Source organism: Erinaceus europaeus, chromosome 23 (genome assembly GCF_950295315.1).
Source record: "Erinaceus europaeus chromosome 23, mEriEur2.1, whole genome shotgun sequence".
Lineage (NCBI taxonomy): Eukaryota > Metazoa > Chordata > Mammalia > Eulipotyphla > Erinaceidae > Erinaceus > Erinaceus europaeus.
The window spans coordinates 11,365,997-11,390,250 of record NC_080184.1 but is presented as its reverse complement, the minus strand read 5'-3'; the positions used below and the strand labels follow the sequence as shown (position 1 = coordinate 11,390,250).

General features: G+C 41.1%; 4 protein-coding genes across 4 annotated transcripts in view; 3 read left to right on the top strand and 1 right to left on the bottom strand.

Annotated features, from left to right (window-relative positions):
* Positions 1-24,254, bottom strand: part of LOC132535528 (zinc finger protein 678-like) — a 307,284-nt gene that overhangs the window by 158,161 nt on the left and 124,869 nt on the right. The window lies entirely within an intron of this gene.
* On the top strand, positions 3,366-4,328 carry LOC103116144 (olfactory receptor 7A17-like). Its single transcript, XM_007526007.1, has one exon. The coding sequence runs from the start codon at positions 3,366-3,368 to the stop codon at positions 4,326-4,328; it is 963 nt and encodes a 320-aa protein (XP_007526069.1).
* LOC103116143 (olfactory receptor 7A10-like) lies at positions 11,676-12,608 on the top strand. Its single transcript, XM_007526006.1, has one exon. It carries the CDS (start codon positions 11,676-11,678, stop codon positions 12,606-12,608), a length of 933 nt encoding a protein of 310 aa, XP_007526068.1.
* LOC103116090 (olfactory receptor 7A10-like) lies at positions 19,872-20,801 on the top strand. Its single transcript, XM_007525953.1, has one exon. The coding sequence runs from the start codon at positions 19,872-19,874 to the stop codon at positions 20,799-20,801; it is 930 nt and encodes a 309-aa protein (XP_007526015.1).

The window sequence follows — 24,254 nt, the reverse complement described above, 5'->3', positions numbered from 1 at the left end:
AACTCAAATGAACATACAAATTCTTCTGTCTTAGACCTTGAACACAACTGACACTTGTAGTGGCAGGCAAGAGCTTTGGGAGACGGAGGAGTTCAAACAGAGAACGTTTTGAAAATTAGATAGACTGGGCTTCTAGCCTGCTCTCTTGGGAACGTGGAATCAGTAACGGGAAATTTTCCATCCTGTCCAAATGTGTGCTCCCTAGGGAAAAATGTGCAACTCTGAGGTCACAGTAAAGAGAATACTTAATAGACAAGGTGAACTATAGATATCTTCTTTGCGCCGTCTCTCAGGTTGTTCAATCCAACACGGGAAGGAACGTGGTAGGCGGATTTAGAGATTTGTCTGGAGGGACCCACATCTGTCTCCTTCCAGCTGTCTGATCTGAGCTTCAGTTGCCATCAGCAAACACTCAGGGAAGAAGACTCCGTCAGAGACCTTCTTCTCGGATATCTCACCCAGGTGAGTTCCAACATCATGGAGACTCTGTAGAGGAAAGTCAGAGAAATAAAGCAGGGACATTCGCTTGAAACCATCATCCTCTGTACACTGACTTTGGACACTAACTTAAGGTCATCATCACCACCGATCATTATTGTTGATGGTGAAATATGAATTTGCTCACTAATTGCTGCACTTTAAAAAATTTATTAGTGATTTAATAATGATCCACAAGATTGTGGGATCAGAGGGGTTCAATTCCATACAGTTCCCACCAACAGAGTTCCACATCCTATCCCCTCCATGGGAAACTTTCCTATTCTTTATCCATTTGGGAGTATGGACCAGAGATCTTTTTATTTATTTAAGTTGTTACTTGTCTTTATATTTTATTGGACACAGACAGCCAGAAACTAAGAGGGAAGGTTGTGATACAGAAGGAGAGAGACAGAGAGACACCTTCAGCCCTGCTTCACCACTTGTGAAGCTTTCCCTCTGCAGGTGGGGACTGGGGGCTTGAACCTGGGTCTTTGTGCATTGTAATATGCATGCTCAACCAGGTGCAGCACCACTTGGCCCCCTGTCCCAAAGATATTTATAGGGTGCAGAAGGCATCTGTAATTGCTTCTCTGCTGGACATGGGTGTTGGCAGGCCAATGGCCAATATATACCCCCAGCCTGTTTCTATCTTTCCCTAGTGGAGCAGGGCTCTGGAGAGGTGGGGTTCCAGGACACATTGGTGAGGTCATCTGCCCATGGAAGTCAGGATGGAATCATGGTAGCATCTGCAACTTGGTGGCAGAAGAACATTAAGATATAAAGCAGATCAAATTATTTAATAAGCAGGACCCTAAAGGTAAGAATATAGCAGATGATATTTGGGGTCCCTATGTTGGAAGAAGCTAGGAAGTTCATTTTAGGTACATTGCAAGGGGACCTATGCCTTTAGTGATTTTTTTTTTTTCCTGAGTGTGATAACCGACTTGCAGGTGGGCTATAACTATTGTCTGGCAAGATGGTGTCAGAATTGGGAATAGGACTAGAACGCTGTTGGATAGGACAGAGAGAAATGGAGAGAGGAGGGGAAGACAGAGAGGGGGAGAGAAAGACAGACACCTGCAGACCTGCTTCACCACCTGTGAAGCGACTCCCCTGCAGGTGGGGAGCCGGGGGCTCAAACTGGGATCCTTTCGCCGGTCCTTGCTCTTTGTGCCACCTGCGCTTAACCTGCTGTGCTATTGCCCGACTCCCTTCTGTTTTATTTTTAAGTTAAGCTACACTTGATTGCTTTCCTTTCTACAAGAAAGGAGCAGAGGAAGAATTGTTTAGAAATATCATTATCAGGCGGTGGTGTACTTCCTAATTCACAGACTTCAGTTCTGAGTATATATTCCTTCAATGTAAGCGCTTAAGATTTGAAATGCGTCAACTGATTGAATTTTAACACCGGGCTTACATGGTTAATGCATTTTCAATAACAACTTTTTTTGGAAACATTAAACCACCTATAATCTTAGACTAAGGGGACAAGAGACTCGTCTTTTCAGCACATAAGATATAGTTACTTGCAAATAGTATTAAATGATTTAAGTCACGGTGAGGTCTTGGATGGTCCAGCAAATCCTATTCTAACCATAGAATTATCAAAGTCAACCAAATTCCCAAATAACGTGGTTATAACAATTGTTTATTGCCTTCTTGAACTCTAAAACAGCACAGAAACTCTAAAACAGCACTCTAAACTCTAAAACTCTAAACTCTAAAACTCTAAACTCTAAAACTCTAAACTCTAAAACAGCACTCTAAACTCTAAAACACAGAACTCTAAAACAGCACAGAAACTTCCCCATTCTCTATAAAACCCTCATTTTCCCCAGCCCTAGGACTCATTTTTCCACTCATTTTTTTTTCATTTTTTCCCCATTTTTATTGGATAGGACAAAGAAATTGAAAGGAGAGAGGGGAAGATAGACACCTGCAGACCTGCTTCACCACTTGGGAAGCATCCCCCCTGCAGGTGGGGAGCCAGATCCTTGTGACTAGTACTAAGGATGCTTAACCAGGTGCACCACCGCTTGGCCCCCTTCTTTTTTTTGTCTATGCAAAAATGTGTCATGACCTTTCTGACAACCCAATATATTCCACATCAGAGCTAGACCATCAAGTAGTATGTAGTCTTAGACCTCTTTACTCATTTCAATAAGCATAATATCCTGTATATCCATTTTGTTCCAAAAAAATGCACTAGAATTTTTTTTTTGCCTCCAGAGTTATTGCTGGGACCCTGTACTGTCTCTCTCTTTTTCTTTAAATATTTATTTATTTATTCCATTTTGTTGCCCTTGTTGTTTTATTATTGTAGTTATCATTGTTGTTATTGATGTCATTGTTGGATAGGACAGAGAGAAATGGAGAGAGGAGGGTAAGACAGAGAGGAGAAGAGAAAGACAGACACCTGCAGACCTGCTTCACCACCTGTGAAGTGACTCCATGCAGGTGGGGAGCCAGGGCCTCGAACCTGGATGCTTACACCTGTCCTCATGCATTGTGTCACCTGCGCTTAACCTGCTACCGCCTGACTCCTCACTGTCTTTTTTTACATGAGTGAGAGTTTCCTCTGTTGCTCACAGAATCTATCTGCCAGTTCTTGACAAATGGGTCAACACTGTTTGAATATTTCTGGAGCAGTAGTAAGATTTCAGATAGAAGTGGTAGAGTGAAGGATCTTTGGGGAAAGACATAGACCATGTGGCCATAGGAGCCAACAGCTTGTTGAAATTTCTTAAAGGAGACTAATACTAACACACGAATATGAAAGTCATTTCCTAACTCTGAATGTTATCCTTCAAGCCCGGGGTGTAAGTCCTGCTGGCGTCAACACAAAACATGCCATGTTTCTCATGTCTTAAAGTTCTCTTCAACAAATGGGATCAAAGAACCTTACGGAAATTGTAGACTTTCTCCTGCTGGGCTTGTCAGAAGACCCCGAGCTGCAGCCCCTTCTTTTTGGGCTCTTCCTCTCCATGTACCTGCTCACTGTGTGGGGGAACCTGCTTCTTATTCTGGCTGTCGGCTCAGACTCCCACCTCCACACCCCCATGTACTTCTTCCTCTCCAACCTGTCCTTGGTGGACATTGTTTTCACCTCCACCACCATCCCCAAGATGCTTCACGGCATCTGGACACAGAGCAAAGCCATCACCTATGCGGGCTGCATCTCACAGGTGTACTTTTTTGTGCTCTTTGCAACTTTAGATGACTGTCTCCTGACTGTGATGGCCTATGACCGCTATGTGGCCATCTGTCACCCCCTGCACTACACGGTCATCATGAATTCCCAGCTCTGTGGGCTGCTGGTTCTGGCGTCCTGGATCCTAAGTGGCCTTCATTCCTTGTATGAAAGTTTAATGATTCTGAGATTGTCCTTTGATGGAGTCTTGGAAATCCCTCACTTTTTCTGTGAACTCAAACAGGTGGTTCAACTTGCCTCTTCTGACACTTCTCTCAATGACTGGCTAATGATTTTGTCTGCTGTGTTGCTGAGTGGTGGCCCGCTGTCTGGGATCCTCTACTCTTACTCTAAGATTATCTCTTCCATATTGAGAATTTCCTCAGCTCAGGGGAAGTCCAAAGCCTTTTCCACCTGTGCCTCTCACCTCTCTGCTGTCTTCTTATTTTATTGTTCAGCTGTGGGAGTCTATCTGAGCTCTGCTGGAACCCACAGCTCACACTCAAGTGCTCCAGTCTCAGTGCTGTACACCGTGGTCACCCCCATGCTGAACCCCTTTATCTACAGCCTCAGGAACAAAGACATCAAGGGGGCGCTGAAAAAAGTTTTCAGAAGGAAAAAATGGAAGAGCATTTTTTTTCTAGATATGAAATTCTGATTCAGGACTCCAATCCTGAGAATCACCCTTTGCAATAATAGTGTTTATAATAATGTAAATGTATAATTTGTCCATTTATTATTCCTGGAGTTTACTTGGATTGGATTTCAAAGTTCCCAAACAATACAATATTTCCTTCCTTCCTTCCTTCCTTCCTTCCTTCCTTCCTTCCTTCCTCCCTCCCTCCCTTCCTTCCTCCCTCCCTTCCTTCCTTCCTTCCTTCCTTCCTTCCTTCCTTCCTTCTTTTCTTCGTTTTCTCCTTTCTTTCTCCTTTCTTTCTTTCTTTCTTTCTTTCTTTCTTTCTTTCTTTCTTTCTTTCTCTTTTTCCTTCCTTCCTCTTTCCTCCTCCTTCTCCTCCTCCTCCTACTCCTTCTTCTTCTTCTCCTTCTTTTTTGCAATTTACTTCATTAAACTTCCTATATTCACTTTTGGAGTTTGTTTTTGAACTTGCCTCTTTGTTCCTCAGATTGTATTCTGACTGTTGGATCAGAATTTTTATATGTCCATTTATTGCCAAAATGCATTAAATTCTACAGAGAAATTGATCTTCTTATGACATTGGTGCTTTGGTTTTTTGAAAAGGTGAACCAGAAAGGATTAACTACAAGCTGCAAATGCTCTTTAGTGCTGACCCAGTATAGGGTGAAAGTTTCAAGTTATAGACGTAGAAACTGAGGCTGGGGTGAGGCCTTGGTGAGGATGGAGGTGGGCGGGCACACACAGTGAAGTGCACATACCACCCAACTCTAGTACTTGGGTTCTGCATGTACCCTGCAGGGGGTACCTGTCACCAGCAGTAAAGCAGGGATGCAGGTGTCTCTCTTTCCCTCTCTTTCCCTCCTTTTAGCTCTCAATTTCCCTCTATCCTATCTAATACAAATTAGCAAAAATAGGGGAAAAGCTAGCCGCTAGGGTCAGTGAATTCATAGAGCCATCACCAAGCCCTGAAATAATACTGGGGGGTGGGGTGGGGGCCGGGAGGTGGCACAGTGAGTTAACCGTACATAATCTGAAGAACAGGGAGAGGTTCGAGCCCCCGCCTCCCCACCTATGGGGGGTGGGGTGGTTGCCTCACAAGTGGTGAAGCAGGTCTGCAGGTGTCTTTCTCTCCCTCTCTCTGTCTTCTCTCCTTCTCTCGATTTCTCTCTGTCCTGTCCAACAACAACAAATGGAAAAATAAAATTGCCTCCAGGAGCAGTGTACTGATGGTGCACGCACTGAGCTCCAGTGATAACTATGGACACCCCCCCAAATAAAATAAAATAAAATAAAAAGAAAAAAAAAAAGAAAAGAAAAAGAAAAATGGCTGATTTTGGTCAAATGATACCAGCTGATCAACTGAACATGTGTTCAGGAGAATGGTGACTATAGTGAACTACAGTGGCCAAAACTCCAGTCTTCTCTGATCCTGGTCTTCAGGCTCATGGGAATAGTGATTATTTATTTATTTATTTATTTATTTTTAGTATTTATTTTATTTATTTATTCCCTTTTGTTGCCCTTGTTGTTTTATTGTTGTAGTTATTATTGTTGTTGTCCTTGTTGGATAGGACAGAGAGAAATGGAGAGAGGAGGGGAAGACAGAGAAGAGGAGAGAAAGATAGACACCTGCAGACCTGCTTCACCGCCTGTGAAGCGACTCCCCTGTAGGTGGGGAGCCGGGGTTCGAACCGGGATCCTTATGCCGGTCCTTGTGCTTTGCGCCACCTGCGCTCAACCCGCTGCACTACAGCCCGACTCCCTATTTATTTATTTTTAACAGAGCACTATTTCACTGCTCATGAAGCTTTCTCCCTGCAGGTGTGCAGGCTGTCATTTTGGGTCCCCTGCCTCCCTGGCTGTTGGGTGACAGAAGTCAGAGCAGACTCCTGGGAGTCCTGGGGTGGCTCCGAGTGTCAGGGATGACGTGCATGCAGAGGCAAGAATCACACCAGACCCATCTTTCTCTGGGAGAGGCCTCAGAGAAGTGGGTGACCCATTTATTGAGAGAGAAAGCAAGCAGATATACCCACTGCACAGGGAAAAGGTTGAGGTAATCATTAACCCAAACACAAAGCAACACAATGCATAGTCACATTTTGACTTGCAAACTATTTGATCACAAGTGAAGAGTTACCACACAAGATTTGATCACAAGCTCACAATGCAATTTTCCCTGGAGGTAAATCACAGGCACTTCAGAGGAGGGGGATGAAGGGGGGGGGCAGTTGAGTAACAGGATATTTGTGGTGGTTTTCAAGTTTGGCCATAAACAATGTACAATGTGTTTTAAGGGGAGAGGGGGGGGACATACGTAGAAAGGTATCCCCCATTTGGAGAAGCCATCTATCATTAGTTCATGAGGTCAGGAGAACCTTCTGTTGTCTCAACCCAGAGAGGGGAGAGCTTGGGGTCAACCCACTTGGACCTCATGGAAACAACAGCCTGGACTTCTCAGACAGTGGGCCCACTCTCCAACACAGGTGGGGAACAGGGGCTTGAACCTGGGTCCTTGTGCTTTGTAACGTGCACTCAATCAGGTATGCTACCACCTGGCCCAAAGATGTGCATTTTTTAAAAATGTAAACTTCACATGACTCAAAAATAGGCATTTCCACATCACACCCATCTTCAACTTTATATGTTATTCAGCAATAAAAATAAGATAACATTGTGTCCTTTGGATTAAAGTAGATAGAATTGGAGAAGATTAAGTTTAGTGAAGAAATTAAGGAGGTGAAGTAAAGCACAACTACACAATGGTTTCGCTTATATGCAGGATATAGACAGTTGAGTATTTCACCTCATCTTGCATGGAGCTTGAAGGAATCATGTGAAGTGAGATAAGTCAGGAATAGAAGGATGACTATGGGATGATATCACTCATACACAGAAGTTGAAAAAACAAGATCAGAAGGGAAAACACTAATCAGAACTTGGACTGGAGTTGGTGTCAAAGACTCTGGGGTGGGCGGTGAGGGTTCAGGTCCTGGAACATGATGGCACAGGAGAAACTAGTGGGGGTTGAATTGTTATGTGGAAAATTGAGAAATATTATTATGCATGTACAAACTATTGCATTTTACTGTCGACTGTAAACCCCAGTAAATAAATTAAAAATAAATGGACACGGGAACTGGGTGGTGGTACACCTGGTTGAGAACACATGTTACAATGTGCAAGGATCTGGGTTTTAACCCTAGGTTCCCATCTGCAGGGGGAACACTTTTCAAATGATGAAGCAGTGTTGTAGATCTTTCTCTCTCTCTCTCTCTCTCTCTCTCTCTCTTTCTCTCTCCCTATCTCCACCCCTTTCCTCTGAATTTCTGGATTTCTCTTTCCAGTGAATAAATAAATAAAGCTAAACAAATAAAAAGTAAAAAAAATGGACACTGTGAGTAGTGAATTCCTCATGCAGGCTCAAGCCTCAGCAATAACCACAGTGGCAATCAAAGAAAAGTATAAAGATTCCTAATTGTGCTCATTGTACATTTAGCATTAAATAATGAAAAACTAGCCTTGAATTATATCACACATTCAATCTTTACCTGTAAAACTCTCATTCCAGTCTTTTTCATTGTTTCTTTTGTATTTAGGTAACAGTTTACCAGATGTGCATTTTTAATGTAAACTTTACACAACTCAAAAAAGGTTTTTCAACATTACACCCACCACCGAGGTAGCGGTATCCACTCCTTATGGGTCACTGGGAGATCCTGTAATTTGCAGAGACCTTTGTGAACTTTGAAAACAGAAGGCCTAGTTGTATTAAACAGGGAGAATGAATATTGTGGGGTTTATAAACAATAACTGAAAAGTGAAAAAGACACACACACAGAAACATGAAAATGAAATGCCCTTTCATAAGGGGTGGAAAAATGACTGATTTTCTTCTGGCTTCTGACCTGCAGGGAGGTCAATTTACAAGTGGCGAAGCAAATATGCAGGTGTCTATCTTTCTCTCTTCCTATGTCCCCTGCTCTTACCAATTTCTCTCTGTTTGATCCAATAAAAATGGAAAAAATGGCTGCCAGGAGAAATGGATTCATAGTGCTGGCACTGAGCTGCAGCAATAACCCTGGAGGCAAAAAGAAAAAGGAAAAAAAAGAAAAAGAAAAATGACTGATTTCGATCAAATGATACCAGCTGATAAGCTGAACATGGGTTCAGGTGAGTGATGATTATAATGAACTACATTGTCTTATGCACTTGATAGAATCCCAGTAGCCAAAAACATCCCATGGGTATGTGTCCTACCTCTGACAGGTCACATGATCACTCTGACATCTACTTCTGCAGTGGTGGCTGAAGTTTATGAATCAGGTAGAGTGGGCATTTGTCAAAAATCAAATCATATAATCCCCCGAGTGTACTCCATTTGATTTGATAACATAAAAGTCTCAAACTCTTATCTTTTACGAATCATTAACAGTTTGTAACAAGAGACACAGCAACATCTTTAGTTCTCCAGCTTTTGTGTCAAATGAGCACCGTTTTCTGCCTTGTAGAGCAGAAAGAGCCGTTTTTTTCTGGAGACTGTACACTGCATACAAAACTTTGAACACAGGGAACTACTTCACAGAATCCTCAGACATAAACTTTCGACTCAGCTGAAACTTGTCCTTGGGACAACATGCTTGGAGCTGAGATCTCTAGATGACAACATTGTTCAGTGGGGCCTCTTAGTGAAACAGATTCACCTGGCTTTTGAACTGCTCTCTGAGGAAATCAGATTTAGTAGAAAAGTTTTCAACTCTGTCCAAATCCATGTACCCCAGGGAAATGATGTAATTACAGATCAAACTGGCAGACAGGACAATAGGCTTAGTGAGGAGACATAAATATATGTTATTAGTTTCTCCATTCACTTTCTGGGTTTGTTCAATGCCGGCCTCAAAGGAACTGGTGTTGACTTTTGGAGGCCTAATTCTGATGAAGATTCCTGTGGCTCTTGGCTTCATGCTTTCTTGTCTGGACTTCAGTTTTTGCATCAGTTATGCAAAGAGCAAAATTCCACTTGGAGAACTTCCACTCAGAAATCCCACCCAGGTGAGTCCCAGTGTCAAGGAGAATCTGTCTAGGGAAGGACAGAGAGGAACAAAGCACCAATATTTACCCGAATTTACCAAGAGTCCATCCATCCTGGCCCAGACACTAGAGGTCATTGCAAATTACTTAAGGCATTTTCATGATGACACAAAGAGAGGGAATCATTGAAGAAGTCACACAGGGGGCAAAGTTGAGACTTCGTTGACATTAATATAAACTCCATGAGAAGGAGAAAAGGGATTGGAAATACTTGTAGTAAATTAAGCTGGGCAGTGGCACACCTGGTTGAGCACACATGTTATAATGTGCAATGTCTTGGGTTCAAGTTCTCAGTCCCTCTCTTGCACAGGGGGTGGGAGAACTTTATGAGCAGTGAGCAGAGCCAGAGTTCTCTCTGTTTCTCTCTCCCTCCCTACTTTCTCTTTCTCTCTCAAGTTTTCCCCATCCCTATCCCAAATAATTAAGTGAACAAAAATTTAAAATAGTTGAAAAAATTCTTCTAGTCAATCTAGATTATAATTCCCAAATGTCCTTATAATTAATGAAGAAATCATCTATATTGTGAAAAAATATAGTGAAGTGAGGTCATAACTCATGACCTTCCTTCCTTCCTTCCTTCATTTCTTCCTCCTTTCTTTCTTTCTTTCTTTCTTTCTTTCTTTCTTTCTTTCTTTCCTTTCTTCCTTCCTTCCTTTCTCTCTCTTTCTTTCTCTTGCTCTTTCTTTCTTTTTTCTTCTTTCCTCCCTTTTCTCTTTCTTTCTTTCTTTCTTTCTCTCTTTCTTTCTCTCTTCCTTTCTTCTTTCCTTCCTTTTTTCTTCCTTCCTTCCTTCCTTCCTTCCTTCCTTCCTTCCTTCCTTCCTTCCTTCCTTTTCCCTTCCTTCCTTCCTTCCTTTTCCCTTCCTTCCTTCCTTCCTTCCTTATTTCATTTCCCTCTCTCTCTCTCTCTCTCCCCCTTTCTTTCTTTCTTTTTTCTTTCTCTCTTTCTTTTTTCCCCAGATCCCTTCTCAGCTCTGGCTAATGATCATGTAAGGAACTGAACTTGGGACCTCAGAGCCTCAGGTCTGAAAGTCCTTTTGTAGAATCAGGATGCTGTCTCTCCAGCCCATCTTGTGTATTTTTAGGATGAAGAATATTGGAGAGTTTTTCTCTAGATGACAAAGGCCCAGATTTCTCAATAGGAAATTACTGAAAATGGTATCTTGATAACACCAGAGGAAGTCAGGTGAAGTTTCTCTGATCTAGAGAGAAGGAAGAAGGGCAACTATGGGATTATTTCACTCATAAATGGAATATAGAGAAATATTAAGTATTAAATCACCTGAAATTGAAGAAAGAAAAAAATATATATATACACACAAACATAGTCAAGCCAAAACTATGAGCATGGGAGAACTATGGCGATTACAGTTGGTGGAGGTGGAGGTGATGGAAGTGGTGTGGAATTGACCCCTACTATCTTATAAATTTGTAAATCATTATGAAAGTTCTACTAAAATATATTAAAATTTTGTTATCTCGGTACAGCAGAACACATGCTATACAAAGACTCTTTATCAGATATGAACATCACACTCTATGTTAGAAGAGGTCATTAAAAAATACAAATAATCTCACTTCCTGTATGAGGGTGTGTACTTGTGAATAATATATAGATAACATGAATTTAATATATTTTAATATCATTAATGATACATATAATCTCTACACACACACACACACACACACACACACACACACACACACACACGGAAAAGATGGTTCTTCCAGACAATCATTTTTGCCTGTTACTATTCCACTATCTGTGCCTTTCAAGTAAATGGAGATATCACCTGGTAATATATGAAATATTAATATATGCTCAACTAACTCATGCAAGTATAAATTCCCAATCATCTTCCAGAATCATATAAATACAGCATTGGACATGTTCTTGAGTTTATGAACTTGTATAAAAAGGTCACATGATTTGATATATCCTTATCCCTGTATTCATTCTTAAGTTGTAAATGATAGTTCATGCTGTTGCTGGATTGTTTATATCATTATAGTCGACATAAACACAATAGAATTATAGGCATACAGCTCCAAATCTGTTGTAATTATGGACTCACTGTAGCCACTATCAATGTTCTAACACATCTAGTACAGTCACACAACCAAAGACTCTCCTCAAACTATTTATCTTACAAATCTCTCTCTCTCTCTCTCTCTCTCTCTCTCTCTCTCTCACTTTCTCTCTCTCTCACACACACACAGATGATCTATTATTGTGAAAAATAAGAACAAAATATTCTTGTTTTTTATAGAAACATTCAACCCATGCAACCGTGGAATGTAACAGAAATCACAGAATTTCTCCTTCTGGGTTTGTCAGAGGACCCTGAGCTGCAGCCCCTTATCTTTGGGCTCTTCCTCTCCATGTACCTGCTCACTGTGTGGGGAAATTTGCTCCTCATCCTGGCTGTCAGCTCAGACTCCCATCTCCACAGCCCCATGTACTTCTTCCTCTCCAACCTGTCCTTGGTGGATATCTGCTTCACCACTACCACCATCCCCAAGATGCTGCACGACATCTGGACACAGAGCAAAGCCATCACCTATGTGGGCTGCATCACACAGGTGTACTTTTTTGTGCTCTTTGCAACTTTAGATGACTTCCTCCTGGCCGTGATGGCCTATGACCGCTATGTGGCCATCTGTCACCCCCTGCACTACATGGTCATCATGAATTCCCAGCTCTGTGGGCTGCTGGTTCTGGCGTCCTGGATCCTAAGTGGCCTTCATTCCTTGTATGAAAGTTTAATGATTCTGAGATTGTCCTTTGATGGAGTCTTGGAAATCCCTCACTTTTTCTGTGAACTCAAACAGGTGGTTCAACTTGCTTCCTCTGACACTTCTCTCAATGACCTGCTAATGATTTTGTCTGCTGTGTTGCTGGGTGGTGGCCCACTGTCTGGGATCCTCTACTCTTACTCTAAGATTGTGTCTTCCATATTGAGAATTTCCTCAGCTCAGGGGAAGTCCAAAGCCTTTTCTACCTGTGCCTCTCACCTCTTGGTTGTCTTCTTATTTTATTGTACAAGCATAGGAGTGTATCTTAGTTCTATCAGTGCCCATAGCTCTAAGTTAAATGCTGTAGCCTCAGTGCTGTACACCGTGGTCACCCCCATGCTGAACCCCTTCATCTACAGCCTCAGAAACAAAGACATCAAGAGTGCTCTGAGAAGACTTTGGGCAAGGAAAGAAAGATAAGTGAATTTTCCAAGGCTCAGACTCAAACTCATGCATTGCTGTAATCCTATAAGAATGTGAAGGCAAGACTAGATAGTTTTATTCATTGATGAGGTTTTCTTATCTTGGGTCATGGTGCCTCCTTATGACTTTTTATGATTCACTTCATCATTCCTGTCTTCTCTGTTGGAAATGTATGTTTTTCTCTTGACATTTTCCTACTCGGCAAATATATTATGAATATTGAATACCTCCATTTGTCTATAAAATACATGGATTTCTTTTTTGTAATTTATTTATTTATTTAATAAAAAATACATAAACAAAATCATAGGATGGGGGGGTACAACTCCCATCAATTCCCGCCACCCATTCTCCATATCCCATCCTCTCCCCAATAGCTTTCCCATTCTCCATCCCTCTGGGAACATGGACCCAGGGTCATTGTGGGTTGCAGAAGGTGGAAGGTCTGGCTTCTGTAATTGCTTCCCCGCTGAACATGGGTGTTGACTGGTCGGTCCATACTCCCAGTCTGCCTCTCTCTTTCCCTAGTAGGGTGGGTCTCTGGGGAAGCTGAGCTCCAGGACACATTGGTGGGGTCTTCAGTCCAGGGAAGCCTGGCCGGCATTCTGATGGCATCTGGAACCTGGTGGCTGAAAAGAGAGTTAACATACAAAGCCAAACAAATTGTTGAAGAATCATGGACCCAAAGGTTAGAATAGTGGAGATGAAGTGTTGGGGGGGGGGTGCTCACTGCAAACTCTAGTGTACTACTGCTTTCAGGTATATATTTGCCCTAGTTTATGGATACCTGTGAACATATGCTCTATCTCCTGGAACCTGGTCTCTAGGTTTTGGGACTTTGTTAGGAAGTGAACCACCTGGGATGGAATTAGAGAATACTATGAAAGGAAAGGTCTCACCCGAGTGATGAAGCTGAAGGGTTCTCATTCCACACCTGAAGTCTCTGGACACAGTCTGAAGTGAAGCATGCTGGGGTGGCACTCTTTGTGTTGATTAGGTTGCGATCAGCGGATACAATATTATTTGATAAGAATTGGGAGAAGCATATGGGAAAGTGGGCCCTACCATAGGGTACCAGGACTGGGGGAAGTTTAGGCTCTATAGTGGAGATGTGAGGTTCCTGCTGTCTTAGGGTTTGAGAAGACAATGGGTAGTTACTGTTATCATCACATTATTTGGTAACTGTGTTTTCTACTTTGATGCCCTACTTTCAATTTGCCTTTAGTTTCCATTTCTGATCTTTCTCAACTTCTGTTGAGATCATTCCATACTCATCTTTATCTTTCTGACTTAGCTCACTTAACATAATTCCTTCTAGCTCTGTCCAAGATGGGTCAGAGAAGGTGGGTTCATTGTTCTTGATAGCTGCATAGTATTCCATTGTGTATATATACCACAGCTTTCTCAGCCACTCATCTGTTGTTGGGCACCTGGGTTGCTTTCAGGTTTTAGCTATTATGAATTGTGCTGCTATGAACATAGGAATACACACATCTTTTTGGTTGGGTGTTATGGAATCCTTGGGGTAGATCCCCAGAAGAGGAATTACTGGGTCATATGGAAGGTCCACGTCTAGCCTTGTGAGAGTTCTCCAGACTGCTCTCCACAGAGGCTGGACCAATTTACATTCCCACCAGCAGTGCAAAAGGCTTCCTCTGTCCCCACAACCTCTCCAGCATTTGTTGCTGCTGTCCTTTTTGATGTATGCCATTCTCACGGGGGTGAGGTGGTATCTCAGTGTTGTCTTAATTTGCATTTCTCTGACAATCAGCGACCTGGAGCAGTTTTTCATGTGTTTGTTAGCCTTTTGGATCTCCTCTGGAGTGAATGTTCTGTTCATATCCTCTGCCCATTTATGGATGGGGTCATTTACTTTTTTGGTGCTAAGTTTGCTGAGTTCTCTGTATATTTTGGTGATTAGTCTCTTGTCTGATGCATGGCATGTAAAGATCTTCTCCCATTCTGTGAGGGGTCTCTTTGTTTGTGTGTGATAGTTTCTTTGGCTGTGCAGAAGCTTTTCAATTTGATGTAGTCCCATTTGTTTGTTTCTGCTTTACTCTTCCTTGCAGTTGGGTTTGTTATGTCAAAAATGTCCTTGAGGTTTAGGTGGGAAAGTGTTTTACCAATGTTTTCCTCTAAGTGCTTGATTGTTTCTGGTCTAACATCCAGGTCTTTAATCCATTTGGAGTTGACTTTTGTTTCTGGTGAGATAAAATTTTTCAGTTTCATTCTTCTGTATGTTACAACCCAGTTTTCCCAGCACCATTTATTGAAGAGAGCCTCTTTCTTCCATTTAATACTTTGGGCCCCCTTATCAAAGATTAGATGTCCATAGGTGTGGGGGTTTAGTTCTGGGCTTTCAATTCTGTTCCACTGGTCTGTGTGCCTATTTTTGTTCCAGTACCAGGCTGTTTTGATGATGATGGCTTTATAATAAAGTTTGAGGTCTGGGAGTGTGATGCCTCCATTTCTGTTTCTTTTCCTCAAGATGGTTTTAGCAATTCTAGGTGTTTCTGGTTCCAGATAAATGATTGTAGTTTTTGTTCTATTCTCTTAAAGAAGTTTGGTGGAACTTTGATGGATATCGCATTAAATTTGTATATGGCTCTGGGGAGAATATTCATCTTGATGATATTTATTCTTCCAATCCATGAGCATGGGATGTCTTTCCATTTCTTGGTATCAGTTTCTATTTCCTTGAATAGTGACTCATAGTTTTCAGCATATAAGTCTTTCACTTCTTTGGTTAGATTTACTCCTAGGTATCTTATTGATTTTGCTGCAACAGTGAATGGGTGATTTATGGATATCTTCTTCAGATTTAGTGTTTGCATAAAGAAATGCCACTGATTTTTGTACACTGATTTTGTAGCCTGACACCTTGCTATATTGCCTAATAACTTTCAGTAGTTTTCTGCTGGATTCTTTAGGTTTTTCTATGTATACTATCATATCATCTGCAAATAGTGAGAGCTTGACTTCTTCCCTTCCAACCTGTATTCCTTTGATTCCTCTCTCTTGCCTGATTGCTATGGCAAGAACGTCCAACACTATGTTGAAGAGTAATGGTGACAGTGGACAGCCCTGTCTAGTCCCTGATCTGAGGGGGAATGTTTTCAGCTTCTGTCCATTGAGTATGTATCCTGATCCAAACTGGGCTATATTCACCCCCTTGGTGTCACAGCTAGGACCCCGAATTCACTGTCCTGCTGAAGGCAAAAAAATCCTACTTTTTCCAGCAGTTGTCAGAACTCAGACCAGAAGCTACTTCTCAGTCCACCATCTTGGCTCCGCCTCTTGTATTTCTTTTTTATTGACTTACTAATGATTGACAAGATTTTAGGGTAAGAGGGGTACAGCTGCACACAGTTCCCACCTCCAGAGTTCACTGACTGGGACTCCTGGTTAAGAATTAGGTGTCTGTGGGTGAGGTGACTTGTTTCTGGGCTTTTTGGGCTCTCTATTATATTTCACTGGTCACTGTTACTTTTATGGTTATTATTATTATCAGCGATGACAGAGAGTTCCTACCTTCCATTTTTACTCACACAACTAAGTTTTTTTTTTTTTTTTTTTTTAGCTGTGATCATCCTACAATTAGGACCAACTAGAGAAATACACTGGCTTTGTCAGATATTCAACATTGACTGTAGGCTGCTCATTTCAATCATTTATTTTTATGGATGTAATGTTGGTTTGGAATAATGTGCATGTTTTGGTTTTTGTGTACAATTTCGCTGCAACTAAAATAAATAGATATGACTTCGTCACATCCACCACCAAGGTAACAGTGTCCATCTCCTCAGGTCATTGAGAAATCTTGGTACTTGAGGAAGAGATATTTGCTGAGTCTTCAATACAGGGGACTAATTTATATTGATTTAGCAAGGAGATAGAGTATTGTATGAGGTGAAGTAAGTTTTATATGAAAAATAGAACACATATAGGAACATTAGAATGGAGTGAGAAATCTCATGGGTGAGAATAATATCAGATTTTGGTCAAGAGATGGGCCTGTGATATTATGTATGTTGACAACAATGAGCTATAATATCTTATGAACTTGACAGATGGTAGAATCCCAGGAGCCAAAATTTGATAGACTGCTCACGATGGCTCTTTGGCAGGTCTCTAGATCACTCTGATTTCTAACTGTGCTATAGATGCTGGAATTTATGAACATACTTCAGGAAGGATAAACATTTGTCAAAATGAAAGCAAGTAATCAAGTAATGTATTATGTTGATGGCCAATTTTTGGCCAAACTATGTCTTTTGTGAGCCACTAACATTTCATAAGAAGAGACACTGTGAGAGCTCTCAACAACCAACTTCAGAATGAGATTCCTGATTGTTTGGTAATGTTGGCAAGATTGTGTATGGAAAGAGAAAAATGTTCTCCCTCACAGTAAGAACAGAACAATAGTTGGAGATTGTGGACTGAATATGAAGCTTTGAACATAGGGGACCTAATCCACAGAATCCTAAGTCTTAGACTTTGGGCTCAGCTGAAACTTGTGTTTGGGATTATGTGCTGGGTGTTGAGTTCTCTAGATGACATGATGGGTCAGTGGGAAGTCTTAGTGAGAGAAGATTCACCTGGCTTCTAAACTGCTCTCTTAGGAAAGCAGAATCAAGTTGCCGTTCTGTCCAAACCAATATCCTTGAGGGAAATGATGTAATCACAGGTCAGGCTAACAGCCAGGACAATAGATCTAATGAGCAGATACGGGGAGATGTAAACACCTTCTCTGCTTAATGTCTGGGTTAGTTGAATCTCCGACTGGAAAGGACATGGTGGTGATTTTTGGAGTCCTAATTCTGATCTGGAGAACTGTGACTCCCTCCTTCCTGCTATCCTGTCTGGGTGTCCATTTTGGTCATCAACTATCCAACAAGGAAGATTTTGCTCAAGCTATTTCTCTCAGAAATCCTACCCAGGTGAGTCTGAATATCTTGGAGACTCGACAGAGAAAACATTAGAGGAACGAATGAAGAGAATGTACCTGAGACCACCAAGAGCCCATCCAGCCTGATCAAGATCATACAAATCATTGCAATTGATGACGGATTGTTAGTAACCTGATGCATTATTCATGATGACCCAAAGGTAAGTAATTACTGAATGAGTTATACAGGGGAAAAGTTGCATCTTCGTTGATATTAATATAAGCTCCGTAAGAATAAGCAAGAAGGGTTAAAATCCTTTTGATAAAATGTGGGAATAGTCTCCAATGTCTTCATAATTAATGAAGATATCATATTGGCTGGGAATGAAACATAATAAAATGAGGTCATTTTTAATGAGTTCTCAACATGTGAGAACAATGAAGCAGTACTTGAGGCATCTCTCCTTTCTCCCCTCCTACACCTACTTCCCTCTCAATTTTCCCTGCCTCTATCTAAAATAAATAAGTAAAATGTAAAATAAAGTAAGTTTTTCTAGTAAATCTAGTTTGTAATCTCTCTTGTCTTTGCAATGAGTAAAGATATAATATTGGTGTGAAGAATAAGGAAGAACATTTCTCATGTATTTTTTAAAAATTAATTTAATTTATTTATAAAATAAAAAATAGAAAATATCCACAAAAGCATAGGATAAGAGGGGTAAAATTCTACACATTTTCCACCACCAGAGTTCCACATCCCATCTCCTCCACTGGAAGCTTTCTTATGCTTTTTCTTTTTTTAAAAAAAATATTTATTTATTTTCCCTTTTGTTGCCCTTGTTTCTCTATTGTTGTTGTTGTTATTGATGTTGTCATTGTTAGATAGGACAAGAGAGAAATGGAGAGAGGAGGGGAAGACAGAGAGGGGGAGAGAAAGACAGACACCTGCACACCTGCTTCACCGCTTGTGAAGTGACACTCCTGCAGGAGCCTGGGCCTCAAACCCGGATTCGTACATCGGTCCTTGTGCTTTGCACCACGTGCGCTTAACCTGCTGTGCTACTGCCCGACTCCCTTTCCTGTTATCTTTTTTCCTCATGCATTTTTATGATGAAGCACGTGGGATTGTTCTACTCTGAATAAAAAAGAGCTAGATCAAGAAGTTATTTGTAGATGCTCTCTTTATTTTTACATATTTAATTATTCGTTATTTTTTCCCCACTCTTATCATCAAAGGTCTGTGTAAATCTCATCTTTCTACAGCAGAACAGGAGACACGCTAAACAAGGCTCTTTCACTGGAAATTCAGATAAGAAGTTCATGTTCTATGTTAAAAGTGATAATTACAAAAATTACTTACAAATAACTTTACTTCTGATTCGGTGTCCTTGCGAAGAATACATTTGGAAGTATGTGCATATATATGGAGAGAGAGAGAGAGGTGGTAGCACACCAGGTCAAGCTTACATAGTACAAAGCCTGAGGACCAGTGCAAGGATCCCAGTTTGAGCCCCCAGCTCCACACCTGCAGAGGGGTCGCTTCATAAGTGGTAAAGCAGGTCTGCAGATGTCTTTCTTTCTTCCTCTCTATCACCCCCTTCTCTCTCAAGTTCTCTCTTTCCTGTCCAGAAAATAGAAAAAGTGACCACAGGAGCAGTGGATTCATAGTGCAGGCGCTGAGGTCCAGTGATAACCCTGGAGGCAAAAACTAAAGAGAGAGAGAGAGAGAGAGGACAGAGACAATTTTCTTCCAGACAATCATTATTGCCTGCTTTTCTTCATATGTCAGTTCCTTTAAATTAAACACAAGTACCCCCTTCTCATATGTGAAATAGCAATATATGATAAGCTATCTCGTCTGTGTGTGTGTGTGTGTGTGTGTGTGTGTGTGTGTGTGCGTTTGTATGTTAATTCCTGATCACATTCTTCCAGGATCACAGAAACACAGTAAGGGTATCTTCTGCCTTTATCAGAAATTGTATGTGAGAGTATATGTTCTTGATTAACGTAGTCACACAATTTGATTTTATTTTTTATTGCATTCACGCTTATTTGTATTCATAGAGCTCGAAATATTTCATGTGTTGATGAACAATTTAGATCTTCAGTATTGACTTGTAAAGCTAGAGAATCAGGCATACAGCTTCATAATTCTGTTGGTGGATATAAGACTTAGTGCAGCCACCACCCAAATTCTTGTACAGTCACACAAGCAAAGATACTCCTCAAGCCATGTATTACAAATTATACGTATGAATACATATATACGTGTATTATGTGTGAAGACATGCATCCACATATGTGTTTACACACATACGTTACTGTGAAAACTGAGCGTAAAATATTTTGTTTCTTATAGTCACTTTGAGTCTATGGAAACAGGGAACTTAACAGAAATCATAGAATTTCTCCTCCTGGGCTTGTCAGAGGACCCCGAGCTGCAGTCTCTCCTCTTTGGGCTCTTCCTCTCCATGTACCTGCTCACTGTGTGGGGGAACCTTCTCCTCATCCTGGCCGTCATCTCAGACTCCCACCTCCACACCCCCATGTACTTCTTCCTCTCCAACCTGTCCTTGGTGGACATCTGCTTCACCTCCACCACCATCCCCAAGATGCTGCACAACATCTGGACCCAGAGCCAAGCCATCACCTACGCGGGCTGCATCACACAGGTGTACTTTTTCACACTCCTTGCAGGATTAGATGACTGCCTTCTGGCCGTGATGGCCTATGACCGCTATGTGGCCATTTGTCACCCCCTGCACTACACGGTCATCATGAACCCCAGGCTCTGTGGACTCTTGGTGCTGATGTGTTGGGTCGTGAATGATGTACATTCCTTGTTAGAATGTTTTCTAATGTTGAAGCTGCCCTTTCGCACACACTTAGAGATCCCCCATTTCTTCTGTGAACTCTATCAGATGGTTCAACTTACCCATTCTGACAGTCCTTTTAATGACGTTGTGATGTACTTGTGTGTTGGACTTCTGGCTGTCGGTCCTTTTTCTGGGATTCTCTACTCTTACTCTAAGATAGTCTCCTCTGTATCGATGATCTCCTCAGCTCAGGGGAAGTCCAAAGCCTTTTCTACCTGTGCCTCTCACCTCTTGGTTGTCTTTTTATTTTATTGTACAGGCATGGGGGTATATTTTAGTTCGATAGGTGCCCACAGCTCACTCTCTAGTGCGAGAGTCTCAGTGCTGTACACCGTGGTCACCCCCATGCTGAACCCCTTCATCTACAGCCTCAGGAACCAGGACATCAAGAGTGCTCTGAGAAGACTTTGGGGAAGAAAACCATGAGATATTATTTTTTCTGAGGCTCAGAAAATACACACGATTCATGATTCAAACCTTGATAGTCCTACTTTGCTGTAATTTTATTAGGAGGTAAATGTACGTCTTGCTAATTTGATTCATCTTGGAATAGCCTTGTTAGCATTTTGACTTCTCTATACTTCCTTTATTTTTTTCTTACTTTTATCATTAAGCTTTCTTATTTCTCTGCCCAACGCTTACTTCTCCTGTCTCTCATCCTCTCAGACTGTCTCCAATATGTTCAGATTCTGAATCTGAATTTTTCAGTATCCCCATTTATTTCATAATGTGTCTGGATTGTAAGAATTTTTTTTCTCATGTGACATATAACATACCACAATGTTGACTTTATGATCTCATTGACAGTATTTCCATGAGTGTCAGTGTGACATTGAAAAACTACACCTGGACTCCAAAAATCTGTGTATTTTTATAAAAGTAAATAACTAGATACACATTATTATTATTTTTTTTTTACTGTCGTGTGTTAGAATCTTGTCCCCCCCCCCCCGGCATTAGAAAAATTATACACAGTATAACAATTCAAAATTAGTGCTTCTCATCATACCTAAGTCAAAGTTGACATGATTATTACAAATACTACTTTAGTGGAAGGAACTGTGCCATAATATTGTGTAGCTTATGGTTAGTAGAGAATTTTCTTCAACAAGTTACAAAAGTAAAGGGAGACGGGCAGTAGCGCAGCAGGTTAAGCGCAGGTGGTACAAAGCGCGAAGGACCGACCGGCATAAGGATCCCAGTTTCAGCCCCTGGGCTCCCCACCTGCAGGGGAATTGCTTCACAAGTGGTGAAGCAGGTCTGCAGGTGTCTCTCTTTCTCTCCCCCTCTCTGTCTTCCCCACCTCTCTCCATTTCTCTCTGTCCTATCCAACAACAACGACATCAATAACAACAACAATAATAACTATAAGGGCAACAAAAGAGAATAAATAAATAAATATTAAAAAATGTTATAAAAAAGTTACAAAAGTAGAAAGGATAATGAAGAATTTATTTAGACTAATCTCTGCAGCTAAGGACGACTACTCACACTGTAATTAAATAGACCTGACATAGCATGTGAGATCTAAAGTCTTTTTTATAAGTCACACTGTGTAAAGTAGACTCGCTTCTATTTTACAGCCTTAATTACACACCCTGGCAGTGCTGACACAGGAGCCAGACTATTGAGTTTTGTTTTCTTCATTGGAATCTTGCGTTTTCTCTGGTCCAGGTCTTTCTGTTTGGTAAAAGTCAGTGGGAAACTGAGCTAGCATATGCTTGTTTCCTCATTGACCCCACCCCACCCACAAAACATTCATTTCAATAAGTACATTAGATGTGGTTTATTCAAATGCCTCATTATATGAGTAAGGATCCTTGGAATTTAGGTCAAAATTCCCTACATTCTTGTCTATAGCTAGTTCTTTTTTTTTTTTTTTTTTAACTTTAGCAGTAGAGTTTATTTGGAGAAAAGCAGTCCTCTAAAATACTCTTTTCCCTTCAAATAATAGGTAAATTTATACAGAAAAATTGCAAGTTTTTTTCATCATAAATGAAGAGATGCAAACCTCAGGCATGTTTTATTGAAAACCAACACAACACAGTTACAACATATTTGGAAGATTCTTTTTATTTTTTAAAAATGTATTTATTTATACAATAGAAACACTGACAAGACCATAGGATAAGAGGGGTACAATTCCCACCACTGGAGTTCCGTATCCCATTATTTGGGAGATTCTTTATGCCTTGATCCAACTTTCTAATCCTATTCTCAATTCTGACACCATATTGCCAAACAATACTTTTAGTTCACCTGCATGTTAGCTGTTAGGCCCAGGCAAAAAATAGTAAAGTCATGAGCCCCTTGGACTATACCTACACTGGACTTCCTAGTTCTTTCCAACATGAAACCCTACATTTCATCTGTTATACTCTTACCTTTATTTAGGTTGCTGATTATTAAACACGTTGTTCTGCTTTTCTTACTAAAGCTTTTCAGCCACCAACTTGAAGATGCTACCATGATGCAAACCTGACTTCCCTGAGCAGACAACCTCACTGATGTGTTCTGGAACCCCACCTCCCCAGAGCCCTACCCAACCAGGGAAAGATAGAAACAGGCTGGGGGGATGTTTTGACCTGTCAATGCCCATATCCAGTGGAGAAGCAATTACAGAAGCAAGACCTTCCAACTTCTGCACCCTATAAAGGTCTTTGGTCCATACTCCTAGAGGGATAAAGAATAGGAAAACTTCTCAATGGGGAAAGAATATTAAACTCTTGGTGATGGGGAATGAATTGAATAGAATTGTACCTCTCTTATACCACAATCTTGTCAATAATTATGTTATCACTAATAAAACAAAAGAGAAAAAGAAAACTTTAAGAGTAGGTAGAGTGACGGCACTCCTGGTAGAACACATACATGACCATTTCTGAGGAACCCCCTGTCAAGTCCCCAGTCCTGGTGTTCATGGGGGAGGCTTCATAGGTATTGGAACAGTGCTGCAGATATTTCTCCTTCTCCTTCTCTGTCTCTATCTCTCTCCATTCCTCCTCCCTCTCTGTCTCTTGCCCTTTGACAAAGCCTAACAACAAAGTAAAGCTCTCAGCAGCTGACATCAGAGTATGATTCCAAATTATTTGGAACTTTTTCATGGGAGCAAACCACTAAAGATTCCAACCTTTGTATCAAAGGAGCACAGTTCCTTGCCTTGTAGAGAATAAAAGGAATTTTCTGGATAATGTGGACTATAAACATTATTTTGAGCACAAAATCTTCAACTTGTAGTGTAGACACCACTGATATTTGTGTTTGGGACAAACTGCTGGGAGTGGAGATCACTAGAAAACAGCCTAAGTTAGTTTGGGAGCCTTTGTTAAACTGCATTCATCTGTCTACTAACCAATTCTCTTAGGAAATGAGGAATATTAATATTTTTTTCTATTCTGACCACATTCATTTTCCCTGGGGAAGATGATGTAACTACAGGTCATACGAACAGCCAGGAGAACATGGCTAATAAGAAGACATGGTTTGTTCATCTGGGTTGGTTCATTTTCAACCTGGCTAGGTCATGGTGTTGAGTTTTGGGTTCTGAATTGTGATCAGAAGTTCTGTGACTCCCTGCTTTCTGCAGTTGTGTCTGGGGGTCCATTTAAACCACCAACCATCCAAGAAGGAAGATTCCATGCAGACACCTTCCTCTCAGAAATCCTGCCCGGGTGAGTCCCAATGTTATGCAGACTCTGCATAGAGAAGGTTAGAAACAAAACAAGAATATTTACCTGAGATCAACAAGAGCCCATTCATCATGGTCTAGACACTAACAATCATTGCACTGATGATTGATTACTAATTTCCTGATGCATTATTGATGATGACAACCAAGATAAGTAACTATTGATTAAATCACATTGGGGCAAAGTTGAA